Source organism: Aythya fuligula, chromosome 22 (genome assembly GCF_009819795.1).
Source record: "Aythya fuligula isolate bAytFul2 chromosome 22, bAytFul2.pri, whole genome shotgun sequence".
NCBI lineage: Eukaryota > Metazoa > Chordata > Aves > Anseriformes > Anatidae > Aythya > Aythya fuligula.
In genome coordinates this window covers 4,271,794-4,288,733 of record NC_045580.1, presented here as the reverse complement: position 1 = coordinate 4,288,733, position 16,940 = coordinate 4,271,794, and the positions used below count along the sequence as shown (strand labels likewise).

At 49.3% G+C, this 16,940-nt stretch overlaps 1 protein-coding gene across 2 annotated transcripts in view; it reads right to left on the bottom strand.

Moving 5' to 3' along the window:
• Window positions 1-10,473, bottom strand: part of ARHGEF12 (Rho guanine nucleotide exchange factor 12) — a 69,490-nt gene extending 59,017 nt beyond the window's left edge. For both annotated transcript variants that reach the window (XM_032201761.1, XM_032201763.1), the window contains exon 1: window positions 10,281-10,473. In XM_032201761.1, the coding sequence (XP_032057652.1) occupies window positions 10,281-10,312 (32 nt within the window). In that variant the 5' untranslated portion in view covers window positions 10,313-10,473. The remainder of the gene's footprint in view (window positions 1-10,280) is intronic.
• Between the last annotated feature and the right edge of the window lie 6,467 nt (window positions 10,474-16,940).

The following is a 16,940-nucleotide window of genomic DNA, read 5'->3' as shown; positions in this document are numbered from 1 at the left end:
GAAGGGAATATCTGCAACCAGACCCCGCGCGGCACAGAGAGCACGAGGATGTCACCAGCGGTGCTTTATCTAAAGCAAACATCTCCACGTGATGGAAAAGAGGGAGAGGAGGGGGAGAGCAGAGGAGGGGCGCAGCCTTACAAGACGAAATCCATTTGCTGCTGGGCGTTATCAGGCGACCGCATTGGGTTGGCTGCCACTGAGAAAAAGATCCCGGGGCCGCAGCGACAGCCCAAGTGCTCCTCGGTGCCAAGGGGCTGCCCCCAAAAGGGTTATTCCTGCCAGACTCATGCGGACTGACAGCTAAACCCAGCGTGGCCACAGCTGGAGAGGTGATGGAGACAAAGGGAGGATGCGGCACTCACGGATCCCGCGGGCAGATCTTCTTCAGATCCCGCAGGAAACGAGCTTTGCGTTTGGGGTTCCTGATCCTTCAGTAGACTTCTCAGCTAATCAGTGGGTTTTAAATTTACTGCCACGGCAAACTGATCCAAACGCGACTTGGAGATGAAAATGAAGAGATTTCATGGAGGGATTTAAGTAAACAAGGTCCCTGAGGAGGGCCCTCCTTGTGTGCAGTGTCCAGAGCCCCTCTGTGCCTGTCCTCACAGCTGATTACAAATCTTCCCCCCCCCCCCCCTTTCTTCAAAGCTCATTATTTGTATACTCTTTTTTTCCCTCTTTGTCTAGTTGCTGAAAATGATCTTTTGGGGCCAATTTCGGTTTTGATTTAAAAGAAATTTCATTGAGAGGGAGAAGGGAAAGCAGAGGGAGAGCCCTAAATCCCCACACCCTAGCATAACGCTCATTTTGCGGACAATATATTCCGACTTCCCAACAAAACTACAGGAACCGGCACATTTGGGGGCGTTAAACTCGCACAAATTTCTGAAGTCGCTTGCTGCTCCACCTGATGGAAACCCGTTCGTACTCCGGGAGCACCTCACGGATCCGGAGGAGCCATTTTCCCGTCGGCCAGCAGCAGCAGCTGGAGCAGGAATTCCAGCGCGCCGAGCCAGCGCGATGTTCCCGTCCTTGCAGGAAGCAGAAAAAAAAAAAAAGAAAGGAGGGGGAAAGGGGCAGGTCCTTTCCATCTGGCTGAACTCCAGCCAAAAAGCATTTAGGCTTGCAGACGGCCCCAAACTCAAACCTGTCGCAAGGCTGCTTCCTCTCAGGAACAGGGACAGGAGTTATTTTCCTGGCCCGAGCTCGCTGTGCTGATGCCCTGGCCACAGAGAGGGAGGCCGAAGCGCAGGTGAACAGGTGCAGAGACCAAAAAAACCACCGTTAACGTCTCCCCGACGACTGCAAACCCTGACAATAAGCCTGCTAAAAGGAAAAGGGAGAGGAGGTCAAGGTTTGCTATGCAATACATACAGCTGAAGCTGCACTGGGTAACATCCAAAGTAAACACCGCTCCGGAGTTTAAAGCTATCACCAACATTCCTCCATCTTTCCATGCTGGAAGAACAGAGAAGCATGCCTGCTCTTTTTTTTTTTCCCTTTTTCTTTTTTTTTTTTTTTTTTTTTAAAGTATTCCAGGCTTTTCTTCTCATAGCAACGTCCGTAATGCAAGCGGGCTGAATGTTGCAGAGAACTTTGCAGAGCACAAAACTTGGGATTTCTCCGGAGTATCTGGAGGCTGCTTTGTACTTCCCAGCTGCGGAGAGAGGATCGGTGCACCCATACACCACGGCACCTGCCACTGCAGCGACTCGACCAGACACCAAGCAAACCTCTCTCCGAGCCCGTGTCCATCCCCAAACTATCACGAGGCACTTTCCAGAATCTCCAAGGGAGAAAAGAAGCCCGTGATGAAGGTGTCCGTGGTAGCAGCACCCCGCAGACTTTGGCACGGCCTCGACAGAACCGAGGGAAACCCCACGCGTGCGGATGGCTTTCTCTGCAGCATCCCCATTCCACCTCCATCAGCCAAAATGATCGAGCTCGTCGGTTTGCTAAGATCCGATCTGCACCCACACGAACCACTTCCGCTGCCGAAACCACAGGGACTACACAGGGCAAACCACAACCTATCATTTTGTGTCTCTCAACATACAGCAGGAACAAATTGCCAGCTTGCGAGATCTCCGAGCTGTCTAAGAACTCCTCTCCTTGACACAGGTATTGCTGGCGAGCCGTCGCTCCCTCTCACCCCATCATTTCGGGAGTTCACATCGTACAAATTCATCCTCTCCTCTCTTTTACAGCACCCCCTGACTACCTTTCCCAAAGTTGTTATGATGCTGCCCGAGGCAGGTCAGATGGCTACGTGCTCTGGAGCAGCAGGGAAAAAAAAAAACACACTTTTAAGACCTGAGAACAGCGACTTGCTTTTGGCTGAAGTCGTCATCTCCTTTCAGGCTGTGCATAATAATTTTTCAGAGGGTGGAAAGAGCTGCCTTATCTGCACGGCTCAGAAAACCACATTATTTTCCTCTTTGAGAGCCACGTACCCAAAGAACAAGACTAACTGCCACCAGCACGGCTCAGATACTGCCACGGGGGCACTGCTGGCACTGCGAGCAGAGCACAATTTCAGAAGGCACCGCAGTACCCTCCTGCAGGAACAGGGGGGTACCCAGGCACCAAACACCTCCCGTCCCCCCCCAGCAGTCAGCAGGGCTGTGGTCCTGGCACCGTTTGTCATTTTTTTTGCCTTACGCAGCAGGTCCTGGCCCTCTGCTGCTGGCGTGTGCCTTCGGGAGGCAGCGACAGGCAGGAAACCTCCCTCGTATCTGGCCGCTGCCACCACCTCTCCCGTTTCTCTCCCTCTCACTCATTTCCTATTGACTTTCGCATGTCTTACGCTGCAGCTTTTTCCTATTTCCTTTTGCTCCGTGCTCGTTATAGCTCCTCTCTCTCGATTCTCTCCTTCTCCCCCTTTTTCCCCGACGCTCTCCCGGTGCCTTTAACCTCCCTCCCGGCTCCTCGGAGTGCCCTCCTGCAGCTGGGCGCATCGGGGGCAGGCGATGGTGCCTCTGTGCCACAGCAGCACCGAGAGGAGCCGCCTCGTCTGATGTGCTGCCAACAAGCTACACCAACAGCCACTATCATAACACGGTACAAAGACTTGCAAGCAGCCATCAGATCCTTCAGGGAGGCTTGCAGGTCGGAGCTTGTATGTTTATGGGAGGGGTGGACTCCCAATCCTGTACCTCTCCTGGAGCAGACTGCAGCTTTATTCAGATGGGTCTCGTCCTCCAGACTGGGAAATGCTTGCGCAGGTCAATTCAGGTCCCACCGAAGCCTTCCAACGCTCCTCCAGCACTGCAGCTCACTCAGGACTCCAGAAAAGAGCACCTGGCTCTTCCTAGGTTACTGGTTCGTGGTGGGAAGGCAACCGAGCTCTTGGTAACGTGATTGCCTGCGATACCACAAAACCGAGGCTCACAGTTTACAAACAGAAGCCAAAGCAGCCTCTCACGTCAACGGGATTACTTGTGCTGCTGCTCACGGTTTCCAGGAGGAACAGGACGTGGAGAAAAAGACAGGTTTCCACCACCATTTCTGCAGACTCCTCATATACACTTCAAGAGCAGACTGAAATCAATTCAAGCCTTGCCCTGGCAGAAACCCTATTTCTTGTGCCAACTGCACGCAACCCAGACCTCCCATACCCTGGGATGCTCGCCTAAGTTCCCAACACCAACACTTCAACGTCATTGCAGCCAACAAAAGAGGCCCTTTCTGGTCCATTCACGCAGCTCAGCCCATCTTTTGGGCAGCTCTCATCCAAAAAACGTGAATTTTTCTGAACCATTTGGAAGACAAGACCTAAGCACACTCTAGGCCAGCACCTACCGTCAGCAGGACGTTCGACAGCACCCGGCTAACCAAGGTGACAACGATTCGGATGGCTTACAACCCAATTACTGGGAGCACAGGAACTCACATGCTGTGCCTTCGGGTCTTTTCCAGCTCACGTATTCGGCCCCGGCAGTGACACCATTCATTTGCTTTTTCCAGCGCCCGGTTTCACGAGGTCCCTTACCGACGGGCATCGCGGAGCCCCACAAGCTTCAGCGTTGTCAAAACAAAGCTGAAAATAGCCCCGCAGATAATTTTGAAGCATTTGCCAGCAAATGTAAACAGCATCATTTCTGACTTACCAGACTTCGCTAAGCGGTGCCGCTCTGCAAGGAAGGGTTCCTGCCCATTGGTCTTAAAAGTCAAACAGACAAAACGCTGAAAATACTCAAGAAAAGGATGCAGAATAATAACAAAGCACAAGCGACGCTTAGGAGACTATTTGGGAATGTCACAGCCTGAACATTGTTTGTTTTGTTTATACTATTTATAATTATGCTTACATTTCAACATAAAATAAGGACGCTGCTTTTTCCTGTCATTTTAATGTATTTATTTTAATTTAAAAAAAAAAAAAAAAGTAAACCGTGTTTCTTCCTGCCTTTTTCTAAATGCGCTGTTCCTATTTTGTACCTTTTCTTGGTATCCTGCCTTTATCCTTCGTACATTCTTGCAGGTTTTTTATCCCTTTTCATTTAACCAGGACCTCTGCTACTCCTTCCCTTGTCCTTACGTTGAGACATTATCCACGTACAGGCTCCTGACCCTTAGTTTCATCAAGCTGAGACATGAACTAACATTTCTGTTCTTTCCACCTAGTAATTATCCAGAACAGGGCCACAGAACAGAACAGAACACAGGATCACCTACCTGAAAGCATGCACTCAGGTTTATTTTCTCTTAGTGCTCCTGGTGTCTCTTACTGGAGCAAGATCTGGTTCTCTCCAGGTAGGTAAAACATCAGGATTAGAGAGAGTGCAGGAAAAAAAGAGTGCTTATAGGAATATTTGTGCAGCCTTCCAAATGCTCCCAGGAGCATTGTTACCTGCACCTCGGATCACCCAGCCTGCAAACTCCAGGATAATACAGACGGGATGCATCACTGAGCCTCCCACCAACAATTTTCAGGGGGGAGAAAGAGGTATTAAGTGGGAAACCTGGAGGCTAAAGCCCTGAAAGCAAAAACCAAAGCTTATCTTTCAAGCAGCAGAGCCAACATACTTCCCCGGTGACCCAGAAGGACCACCTAGAGGTTTAAGTGGAGAATTCAGTCTCCAGACCAAGGCAAACACTACTTCTTTGAGACACTTTGCATAACCACGCTGCTGGCCAGGGTGGGGGATGGAGGCTGTAACCCCTGAGAGGGAAGCGATGCCACCCAGAACTCAGGGGGGAAAAGAGCTGGTGGCAGAAATCCCAGTGGTTATACACCAAAGCTTCTCAGGAAAGCATTGGGGCAGCAAGAAACACTGAAAATACTCAGCAAACAGCGTTCACACGAAGCACTTTGAGCACAAATTCACCCAGAGACCTGCTTCTTGAAATAACCCGAAAAGATCTTGGGATATAGTTCTATGTAAAATAACGGGTACAGGTGTGATCCCTGTTCTCCATCACCTTCAGGTGGGCTGCCAAATAATATTCCAATGCCTAAATTCAATGCCGAAATCACTATTTTTACTGCCTGTTGTGTAATGGATCTGAGAGCAACCAGGGAGCAGCAGCACCGAGCAGTCTTCCTAGGGCCAACAAACTTTTCCCCTAAACGTGCCACGCTCATCAGCACAGAGGTCGGGTTTACAAAGCTTGGTGTAAGGACACAGACCAACAACACCCACGGAGCTCAGCAGTCCTAGGGGAACTGCTCCAAGTTGCCCTCTTCTTACCAGGGATCTTTATAGGGCAGCAGCAGACATCACCAAAGCAAACCGTGACCCTGAAGCACTCCGACGTGCAAATGCTTTTCCCAGGAAGAAACGGGGAGGCAGAGGCAGCCCCGGTATCTATCTGCAGAGCTCAGCTGGTCACCAAACCCTTTCTCCAAGCTTTTCCTGCAATCCCCCGTGCCCTCTAGGCTTTCCATAATTAGCTCTGCTAAGTACTGCTGCAGCTAAACGAATCGGGCCCTGACTCCTGCGGATCCGGACAAGATTTTTTTTTTTTTTTTTATAAAGTCTGAAACTGAACTAGCCAACATCTCGGTCCGGTTCCCCATCTGCCCATTTGAAACACTAATAAATGCCATAATAGGAGTTGTGTGCAGGGAGAATTATACAATTGGGCTAACAGATGAAATATCATTCCTGCCTCCACCCAAATAATCACGACGCCCACAGCTCTATTCAAAACTAGAAAATCAAGCTCACCTCAACTTCTGTCTCTAGTAAAAACCCTAATACATTATGCAGCACCAACTGGTAGCGTTCGCTTCTCTCCAAGCCTGTAGTAAACATCACAGCCAGCAGCCCCTTCTGACAGCTTCAGTGAAAAAAAGAAATAAATAAAAAAGGAGGTTACGCACCGATGATGTCAACTGCTGATTTACAAACAGAGTGAAACAGAGAGAAAACAAGAGCATTTTCTGTGATGCCCATTATCAGGGAATCACTGAATGGTTTGGGCTGGGAGGGACCTTAAAGATTATTTAAATGCAACCTGCATGGGCAGGGACACTCACCCCTAAAATCATGCTTTTTAGGCAATAGAAATGGATGTTTCACCGCAGCCTGCTTTCCCTAAATAATCTTACAAACTCCCCTAATTAAGAAAGCACACAGTAACAGCACCTAGCTGCTCGGTGACAGTGAGCTGTGACTTTTTCAGAAGTTCTCACTCTTATCCTGGTGAAGAAAATCTGCTTTCTTCCCCCACCACGGGGTTAAAGGAGCCCCAATTACCAGGGGACTTGCAAACAGCCAAAGACAGCGAAAGTGCATCTCAGCAGATAAGAAACAATTAGGGCCTATTTTAGTACCAAGCGAGGAGCGAATCAGCAATTAAAAGCCTCTCCAGGATAATTACGTGTAAATTCTACCTCTCCTATTTTCCAATCGTAGCAACAGAAACTACAGCAGGGTTATAAATAAAGCTCCTCCGATGGGAACCGCTCTTTTTCGGGTCTCCCAAAAAGACACCCAAGAGCATCCCTGCTTTCGGAGGGCTTCAGCAAGCAGGGAGAAACCTCGGCCGAGTCCCGGAGCCGTGCAGTTGCTTCGCTCTGCAGCGCTTGGACCGGCGACAGGAAGAAAAATAGAGTTAACTGCGAGGCAAAAAATATTAATCGCACACAAATGTTTCTTTAGTGTCATAACAGGATACAGCCCAGTGGTGATCATCCTTCGGCGGCCAACCGGGGCCTGCGAAGGGCTGGGTTTCATCCCAGCTCCGGGACGTCCTTGCGGAGAATAAAAGCCTTATCTCGGCCGGCCATGTGTCGCCTGCCACGCAGAGAGCAACGCCCAGGGCGGCTGCAGAGCTCTGCTGCGAGGCAAGGGGGCACTTTGGGAAGCATCCCCCTGCCCAAACGGCAACGCTGGGTGCTGGGAGTTTGTGTTGTGAAGGAGCCAGCCTGGTGAGAGCAATAACGAAGAAGCTTGAGGACAAAACTCTGTGAATTTGCAGGCTAACAGGCACTGCTCCCTCCTAAATCCTAAACCCAGAGCTGGAGGCACTCGGTCTCACCCGCCTGCTCCGGGTCCCCTCACCCATTTTCCTTCAACCCCGACGGCAATCTGACCCCCAAGCTCAAATACAGGTGCCCACCCAAAATCTCACCACGTTTTAAGCAAGATAAATGCCACCCCGGGAGGCCTCCGAGGAAACCCAGGAGAGCTCAGAGCCGATTAAATTGAGAGGGCGTGAATGTTTACAGACAAGGTGGCAGAGCAATAAGGCTGAGGATGAACTGTGTGATATGGTCCGCTGGGCACCAGCGCTATGAAAAGCAGCTGACAAAGTACAAGAACATCCTGAAAGAAAGAAGGGGAAGTAGATGGCACTGCCTGGGGGTCTGCAGCTCTCACAGCAGCAGCAGAAGCCACCATGGCTGTCCTAGGATACCCTCTGCTTGTCCAGGTATTCCTAAATCTCATGTATTCTTAAATCTCAAGTGCTACTTCATAAATTAATCCTTTTTTTTTTTTTCTGCCTGCACCCTTTGCATGTTTCTCCAAAAGCAAAGAAGCTGACCAGGAAGGGCCTGTGCCAGGTGGGCAGCTACTAAAATCTGCTGGGAAAAGAAAGAAAACACCATGAGACAAAATAAAAAAAAAGTTCCCAATTAATGAAAATCTCCTTTATCATCCTGGCTAGAGAGCAGCACCAGAAATGGCCATTCCTCCTAATTCCTCCTCATTTCTGCAGACTTCAGTGCCCTGCATGACCTCATCACCAAAGGGCATGTGAGGGACAGGACAAGTGCAATGCAACCTGGACAACAGGAACGCCAAAGAGCTATCAAAACATGCGGGATTTCATTTCATTTTCACCCCACGGGACACAAAAGGAAGTATTTGCTGTCTTAAGCAGCTACACGCACGCAAAAGGCAACTACAGAAAGTTAATATGGAGAAAAACGCAGGCCCATGCTGCCCCATTATGCTCCCAATGTCATTTGGCAGAGGTGCGAGCTGAGTTTTTGGGTTTCTTTTCAAGGCAGTTCCCAACTCGGTGGCACCAAGGAAGGTCACCGGGAAATAAGGGGAGCATTAAACACGTCAGATGACTCGTGCCGCGCGGATCCAGTGACACCAGGAGCTCGGAGTTTATTTATATTGCACCTGCTTTGCATTCCAAGCCTGAGAGAGGGACCTAAAGAGGCAGCACGGAGGTTTCCTGGGCACAATGGGAACCCAAGCCTGTCCCCACCAGCCTGGGAGCATTACAAAACCCTCGGCATTAAATCACCTGAACCAAAACCCTAACGGGTCACCGAACGGCAACAGGCGCTTCCATGTAAGCGAAAGGAAAAGAAAATGGAGACTTTTCTCTTTTTTTTTTGGTCTCTGCCACAGTTTTAATTTGGCTGTTCCAGTTCGATAATGGAAAGTATTTTGTTTTCACTAACAAGCAAACGCAACTCCCTGTCCTCGTGCTCCCCCTCCCATGCAACACAACTGCTTCTTGGTACCAAAATCCTGCTGTTCCTTCTGGTATCTTACAGCCTGCCTTAAGATATATGCTCTTGAGTACAATGTTCTTGCAAAGCCACTGAAACATCACCTTCTTTTCACTGCCACTGTCTTGCCTGATGCAGAAAAGCATCCTGCAACTCCAGAATATCTGCAGTGTTCATACACACACACCACAAACAGAAAAAAAAAAAAGAAATAGTGAATTGAAACAGCAAGGAGCCCCACAGCCAGCAACAACTTCACCTCCTCTGCTGCTACAAAAATATTACGCAGCTCATCTCAAAGTCTCGCTGCTCTGAGAACAGCACAGAAATAAACACCGCCTCGACGCGGCTCCTCGCTGTCCTGCTCAACCTCTGCAAAAAGGTGTAAACGGGAGTTACCTCTGCTCTTCCCTGCCCACACCTGGGATCTCCGAGGGCTCGCAGGCACCCAGAAGCATCATTCCTGTCCCTGCCCTGCTTCGCCTCCTGTGCCAGAGCTGCTCGCTTTGGTCGTGCAAGGCCCAAGAGGCGAGGCCTTCATCTCACACACATTTGTACCTTAACCACCAAACGCTCACATTAATGGAAAACTCAATGAAATCCATAATAAAATAGAAGTTGGGTTTGCTTGCTAGCATCAAAACAAGCTGGTTTTCCTTCTCACCAAAAAAAAATATCTAAAATTCCATCTCCAAAGCACTGAAGGAGTTTCCTACTGGATTTTTTTTTCCCCTCAACGTACAAAACACATTTTTTCACCTGCCTCAGCAGCATCGGAGCAGAAGAATCCCAGCCTGCTAACAAAATGCACGTGGCAGCACCTGCAGGGGAGCCCAGAGGCCCGAGCAGGTATCTCAGGCAGGAAAAATCTGGCTGCTACGGTCGTGCAGCCACCAGCACCATTCCTGCTCGGCGACTGCTCCTCCTGCCCTCACCTGATGTGACCTCCGTGCAAGGCTACGGCGCTTGACCTGCCGAGAAGCAAGCGTGTCCTCGACTCAGCTTTTCAGCTCGAGACTTCAGCCGTGCCCTAAACTCGTGCTGCTTTTCCTGCTTTGCTTGGCGCAGGAGCGGTTCCCCTGGGTTTTCCTACCAGCACCGCGCCGGCCTGGGAGCTGGGAGCAGAACGAGAAGCCCTGGCAGGCGTGAAAGCAGTTGGACTTGAAATTCTCCAAAGCGAACCCCGGCGCCTTGACAGCCTGCCACCCCAGGGCCGTGCTGATCCCGATTCCCAGAAATACGATTTAATCCCCATTTTCTCCTCCCATCACCGAAGTCAAAACGTGCAGGACGCAAGTGCCAGGCAGAGCCTAAACTTCATAAAAAAAAAAAACACAACTTATTTCATACTGACCTGTCCGTGATTGTGGACTGTGTGCCACTCATTGGAGCCTTTGGCAAGAAGTCGTATTATCCACTTTACATTTTATTCTTAGTGCAGGAATATTATTGAGGCTCGGCCCCCCACACGCACCGAGGTTCAGGCTCCAGCCTCGCTCCAGAAGAGGCATGCACAGAGAAATTCAGTTCGAGGGCAAGGAAAAAGAAAAAAAAAAAGGAAAAAAAAAAAAAAGAAAAAAGAAATCCCAAACTCTTCTTGCAGTCACTCAGAATATCCAGACCACGGAAGTGGAGGGGAAGCGGAGGGGGGGGGGGGGGAATTGTTTAAGGAAAAAATCCCAAAAAATAATAAGAAGAAAGCTGCTCCCCCAGGTGCCCCCAGAGATGGGAAGGGGGTGGGAAAAAGGGCCTGTAGGGCGAGGAAAGCTTCAGGGGAGCTTTCAGGTGCTCCTAGGGCAGGGGGCTGAGCCCCGAGGGGGGGGGGGGGGGGGAAGGCGGTGCCCCCTCCCCGCCGCTGTTTTTGGGTTGTTTTGTTGTTTTTTTTTTTAGGATTTTTCTTCTCCCTTTCCTTCTATCTCCCGCCGGCTGCCGGTGTCCTGGGGGTCGCCGAGACGAAGCCGGGTGCCATGTCCCCTCGGTGTCCCCTCGGTGTCCCCTCGGTGTCCCCCCCCCCCCGCCCGCCGGCTCGCCCGTTTAGAGGGGAGGGGGGGGCGGGCGGGTGGGAGCCGCTGCCCGGCTGTCCGGCTGTCTGTCCGGCTGTGTCTGTCCGGCTGTCCTCAGGCCCGGGGCTCCATGCCCGGCCTCTCTCTCTCGCCGCTTGTCCAACGAAACCGGAGAGCGATGAGGAAAGGGAAAAAAAAAATAAAAAATGGAGAAAAGCAAAAGGGGGGGGGGGGGGGGGGGGAGCTCGGCTCCGTTCCTGGCCTCTACCCGCGGGGAGGCCTCGGGCACGGCGCGGCGGGGCAAAGTCCTGCTGCGAGGGGAGCTCCTGCTCCTGCTGCTGCCTCCTCCTCTTCCTCCTCCTCCTCCTCTTCCTCCTCCTCCCGGTTCCGGCCCGGCCCCGCTGCTGCCGGGGGGGAGCGGAGCCTCCCCGTGGAGGCCGAAGCGAGCCGGGGCCTCCCCTGGCCTCCTGAGGGGGGGCTCAGCCTCCGGCCGCAGCGCTCCTCCCCGCCCCTCCGGCCGGATCCTTCCGCCGCCGCTCCGCCCCGCCCGGGCCCTCTCCTCCTCCTCTTCCTCCTCTTCCTCCTCCTCCTCTTCCTCCTCCTCCTCCTTCTCCATCTCCTCCTCCTCTTTCCAGCCCGGAGCCGGCGATGCGCGGTGTGGAAAATGTGGCACGGAGAGGCGGCGGGCAGGAGCTCAGCCCCACAGCCTCCACAGCCCCTGTGTGCATCCCCCTGTACCTTCATCCCCTCACACCCCTCCATCACAGCCTCCACAGCCCCCCTCTGCATCCCCCTGTAGCCTTCATCCCCTCATCCCCCTCCATCACAGCCTCCACAGCCCCCCTCTGCATCCCCCTGTACCCTCCTTCCCCCATACCCCTGCACACAATGTGTCTCCTCAGGATTTCTTCTCACAGCTGAGGCGCTCAAAACCCCAAAACCGGTGTGATGGATGCCCCCCAGCACGCCTCAGGCCCGCTCCTGCTCCCCCAGCACTTTGGGTGAGCAGCAGGATAATAAATTATAAATAAATAAATGCAGGATATTCACACAGCAGCACCTCAAGATGCACGGATGGGGCATAGCTCCCACCAGAAACACACCCACGTCGATATATGGCTGTAGCTCCTTGGTGCTTACACCACGTACAACAAATAAATGTTTGGAGCAGCGTCTGTCTCGATGCCACCAGGGTTTAAACAGCACGGCTCGTTTGGGACACTGGATTTGGGGCAAACTGTGGTAACAGACCAGATGCCGAGCTCGAGGTTCATTACCTAATCCCCAAATCTGTTGCCAACGTGTGGGGATAAATGAGCAGATTTCAGCCAGGCACACTTGTTCTCAAACACCTAGATAAGTGTGTCCATATACCAGAAGCTCGTGAACCTTCCAAGCCACCAAGCCTCGCGTGGCCACGAACTGAAGGCAGTGACCACCAGACATGAAATGGAGGGGACGGCTCCACGTGGCACCCCTGCCTGGCCTCCCAGAGCCAAGAGCTTGGGCAAGGCCCTGGGGTGAGGCTCACGTCAGCCTCTCCTACCAGATGCCAACAAGAGGCCAAAATAGGAATATTATTAGCTAATCCCAGTCATGTCGGCCACCTTCCTTCTCTTTAATTAGCCTTACCTCCACGCACTTTTTCAAAGCCAGGCACTGCACTAGGAAAGAGCCTGGAAAAGAGTTTTTTTTGGGGAGGGAGGCGCAGACGTGGCAGTAAGCACCATACCTTGCCCCAAGGCACTCGCGGGACCCCGACGTGGAGCTGCTTCCTCATGCGGAGACGTGAGCCGGGATCAGGAAGCCCGGGGGCTCTTTGATAGCCTGATGAATTTGCTGTTTTGAAGAAGTTCGGCGCAAAGAGGGGAAGTGTGGGATGAAATCATTTTCTAGATGGTACTTGACATAGACACGCAGAGCATTTACGCTTCCTCTTTTGGTTTCCTTTTGGGGAAGATAGAGGCTTGAGAAAAGAAAAAGAGGGGGGTGCGAGTCGTGCACCCACAGCCGCCTCCAACGCTGCAGCAGCGTGCGACACACTGCTCGGTGTTAATGAAGTACCTAAATATCTCTATTTATCTATCTATATTTATCATATATCTCTTTATTGCATTCTTTATTGCACCTTCTCTGCAATAAGTCCCTCCCTGCCTTTATGGCAGGGAACACACAGTACTGTGCCTTGAGAGAGAGGAAGGCTCTTGGGAGACCTCTTATTTCAGGACAGGCCCAGCATTTGCATATTAGGCCTTGATGCTTTTTTATTACTTTAATCATATTTTATTGGGCATGACAAAATAATGACAATAACAATTAGCTGGAGGAAATCCTTAAAAAAAAAAAAAAAGAGTAGGAAGCTTCTTCAGCTGCAGTAAAAGGACATAAAACTCAGTGGAGTGACACTGATTAACATTTGCCAAAGAATCTGCTCAGTATTGTCAAAAGAAGCATCACATAAAACTCTACCAAAGACAAGAAGGAAGCATAAAACCCTTATAGCATATTGTTCAGTAGATTAACTCTTGCTCGTAATGGGCTGCATTCATATTGCTACGCTTAATGCCACAATTAAAAAGAAAAAGCAATAATAAAACAATTCCAAAGTAGATTCTGATACCATAATTGCTTCTCCTTCCTGCACATGATTATTTTTGTGGGAAAGCTGATTGTGTACTGATGTTAATATACATGTCTATTTATGACACTTCTGCTGCCTGGGCAGTTTTACAATGTGAAATCCAGGGGAGAAAAAAAAAATCGATAAGCAATTACATTGTGCAGTACCAATTAAAATAGATTTCGTTTGGTAGCTATGAAGTCCTCACTTAGCCTGAATTTACAGCTAGGACTGTCATACAAATGTAGATGTTGGAAGTGGGAGCTGCACATTTAGCTCATCACTCCGTGTCTCTGGGGCCAAGCACCAATGTCCCCCGTTCCCCCCACTTGTATTTTTTATAGGGTTCGGAGCAGAGATAAACAGCTGAAATAACGAGGACCCTGATGTGAAGAACATCGAGTGCTATGAGCTATAAATTCCCATTGTGCCTTAAGTAAAGGATGGCACAAAAATCCTTGGAGATGCCTTATACAGGACTCCTGGAAAGACATACCCATACAGAAAGGCTTCACTAAGGCTCTTTCCCAGACCTCATTTCCCAGCCTGGCACCAGAGGCTCACCCGGGGACCTGATGCCATCTGCTGGAGGATCCTCGCATGGCTGCTCTCATCTGAAACCTTCCTCCGGCATTTTAACAGGCAGGGCCCGCTCACCGCCAAGCTGCTTTTGAAACGAGTCCTGAAACCGGAGTCAGCTTCTGGAGTTTCTGGTGCTCCAGGTGCTGCGCTCTGATCCGGAGTTGCACCACTATGGGCTCAGTCTAAACACAGGTTGGAAAACAGCAAAAGGCAATAGATTTTTAACTCCGTGATGCCAGATGTATCAGGCTTTGCCTTGTCTTCAAATTTTGAGCATCAGTGAATGTAATCATTCGTCTGGGAAAAATTTGTACCACATCTCGGATGGGATAATCAAGCATTAAAGCACCTTACCTGAGAGTGCAAAGGATCCCCTGCAGACCTTAAGTAAAGAATAGATAGCTTTGTAAAACTGCCTGCTGCCACTCAGACATGATGGGCTATTAGCTGAGTTTTGCTGACCTCCATTATAAAAATGAAATGGACAAGGACTCTTCTAACCTTAAGTTATGTATGATTTGAAAGGCGCAGATCACGGAATTAAGCCTCTTGTGCTTTGCTGCTTACAGGTAATCAATTTAAAACCAGTGTCAGAATGCACCAGGGTTTTGTACTAGTATTTAGACTTCAGTTGATAATGCCACAAATTACTAAGGCTCTGAGGAAAAAAAAAAAAAAAAGAAAAGAAAAAAAAAGAAAAAAAGAAAAATATTTCAGGGAACTCCTCTCATTTGAGATCCTGCTGAGCCAGCTGAGAAGTTGTGGGGGATTTCCTTAATTGCTGAGATTCTGCTTTTGAGAGAGTGGAATATGTTATGATAGACACTGGATTTCAGACAGTTTATCTGCTTGGCCATCCACTGAATTTTCCAGCTGTTGCTGGGTTGTTCCTCACCAAGTACACCGTGACATGGATGCCACCTGCTTCAGAAGCTGATGCAAAGACAGATCCAACAGCCACTAATGGCCATGCTGATGCACTGCTGATTTGAAAGAAAATATATATTAATAATAATGAATTCATGCTGCACTCCACATTGCTATGAGATTTCAAAGCCTTTTAGTTCACATGCCTTAAAATAGGCCCACGATTCACTACCTACAGAGACAAGCAGCTTGTTTTGTGTCCAGTTTGCTGGAAATGCATAGAGGGCTGGCCCGTGCTTTTAAGTCACTTGGACACATGCAATACTTTGCTGACTTTGTTGAGAGACAGATAGGCTAATCTACCAGGGTTTCCACTGTGACAGCTTATTAAGTGCCTAAACCTGGATAAGCCACATCACAGTAAGCATTTTTATAGCACTAAGCTTTCTTTCCACATCAGCATAAATAAAGCAGCAGCGTGTGTAAGGACAAAGCTGCTGTACGTTCTGCCATGGACTCTTTCTTCTTGCTGCCTGCTAGAATCAACACCCTCTAATGGGAAAAAAAGAGGTATTTGTTATTGGGGTAAAATCAAAAGAAATAAAGAATGAAATTTCTTACCACATTTGAGGGCTATCAGTTACACTGAACAGACGTTCACCTTCTGAAGTGATACAGGATTTAAACAACATACCACAAACTTTCCTGAAAACCTGTAGCTTTTAACACATGAAAACCAATAGAAACGGACACTTTCTCTTTTCTATGTGAGATTAGCTACCAGTAAGCTGCTCTAACTTGTGAAAGGTTTTGCACACACTTTCCAGATCTGTTCAGTTGCTTCTGGAAGTCATTCTCTAAAGATGCCTAAGATTGCCAACTTACCAGCTGCCAAACTGCCCCTGGGGCTTGAGGGAAACAGGACAAAGCCAGCAAAAGCTGACACCTTCTTCTCTTGCACAGATTTACAAGAGCACATATTGAAGCTGACTTGGAAAGAGAAAAGAATTAGTTCCTTTTGGTATAACCAAAAAGAAGTTATTCCTTGTCTAGAAATTGCTTAAGCAATGTGAGGCTAATGCTGACTCTAATTCTCTCTTGGTTTCTGAAATTTGATTTCCTTAGGAATGGCAGCAGACTTGTTATTTTACTTCCAGCTAAGCTATACAAAGTCTGCAAGTATCAGGAGCATACACACAACTACCATGAAGCTTAAAGCATTCTCTTATCTTTCATACCCAAGCAACAGACCAGCTGACAGCACTGGTATTAGTCTAAAACCAGACTCTAAAGACCTAAACCACTCTGCTTTTAGAGCAGTGTTTGGACTACTGTTGCAAGGGAATAAAGCCTCTGATTTCACAAAATAGCAATTTCTTCAAATACAAGTAAGGAGTTTAATTATAAAGAGAAGGCAGAGGACCAAAAGGAAGTTAGCTTTATACAGCTCCACTGCAGGGCCTGCAGTAGAAGCAAAAAGCAGGCAGCGGGGAAGGAATGGGTTTAAAAGAAATAATGGGAAGACGTAAAATGAAATAAATTGGGTGGGAGGCAGATGTCACTTTTTACAGTGAAGCACCTTTGCTCATGAACTTGAGACTAGATTCTAGTGTGTAATTCGAAGTTGTGAAACCTGGAAGATGCTTGCAGCTCCAAAGCAAAGCTGCAGAACATTACTGTGCTTTCTTCTCCGATTGCAGACTACCTCAGAGGTTAAACAAACTCCCAGGATAAATTATTGCAGTCCCTGACACCACTTCACCATGCAGCCAGGCTGCTTGTAGAGTGTTAAACAGGCCAGTAACTCTAGAGGACTCAACACTACACAGCTGCTCCGCAGTGCTGGAGGATTTTGAGGTAGATTTAGGGTTACACTCAAACAAAATTCACTTAGCTGTTCATAGAAAACAGACTCTGGCATGATAGATCTCTGGCAAATACT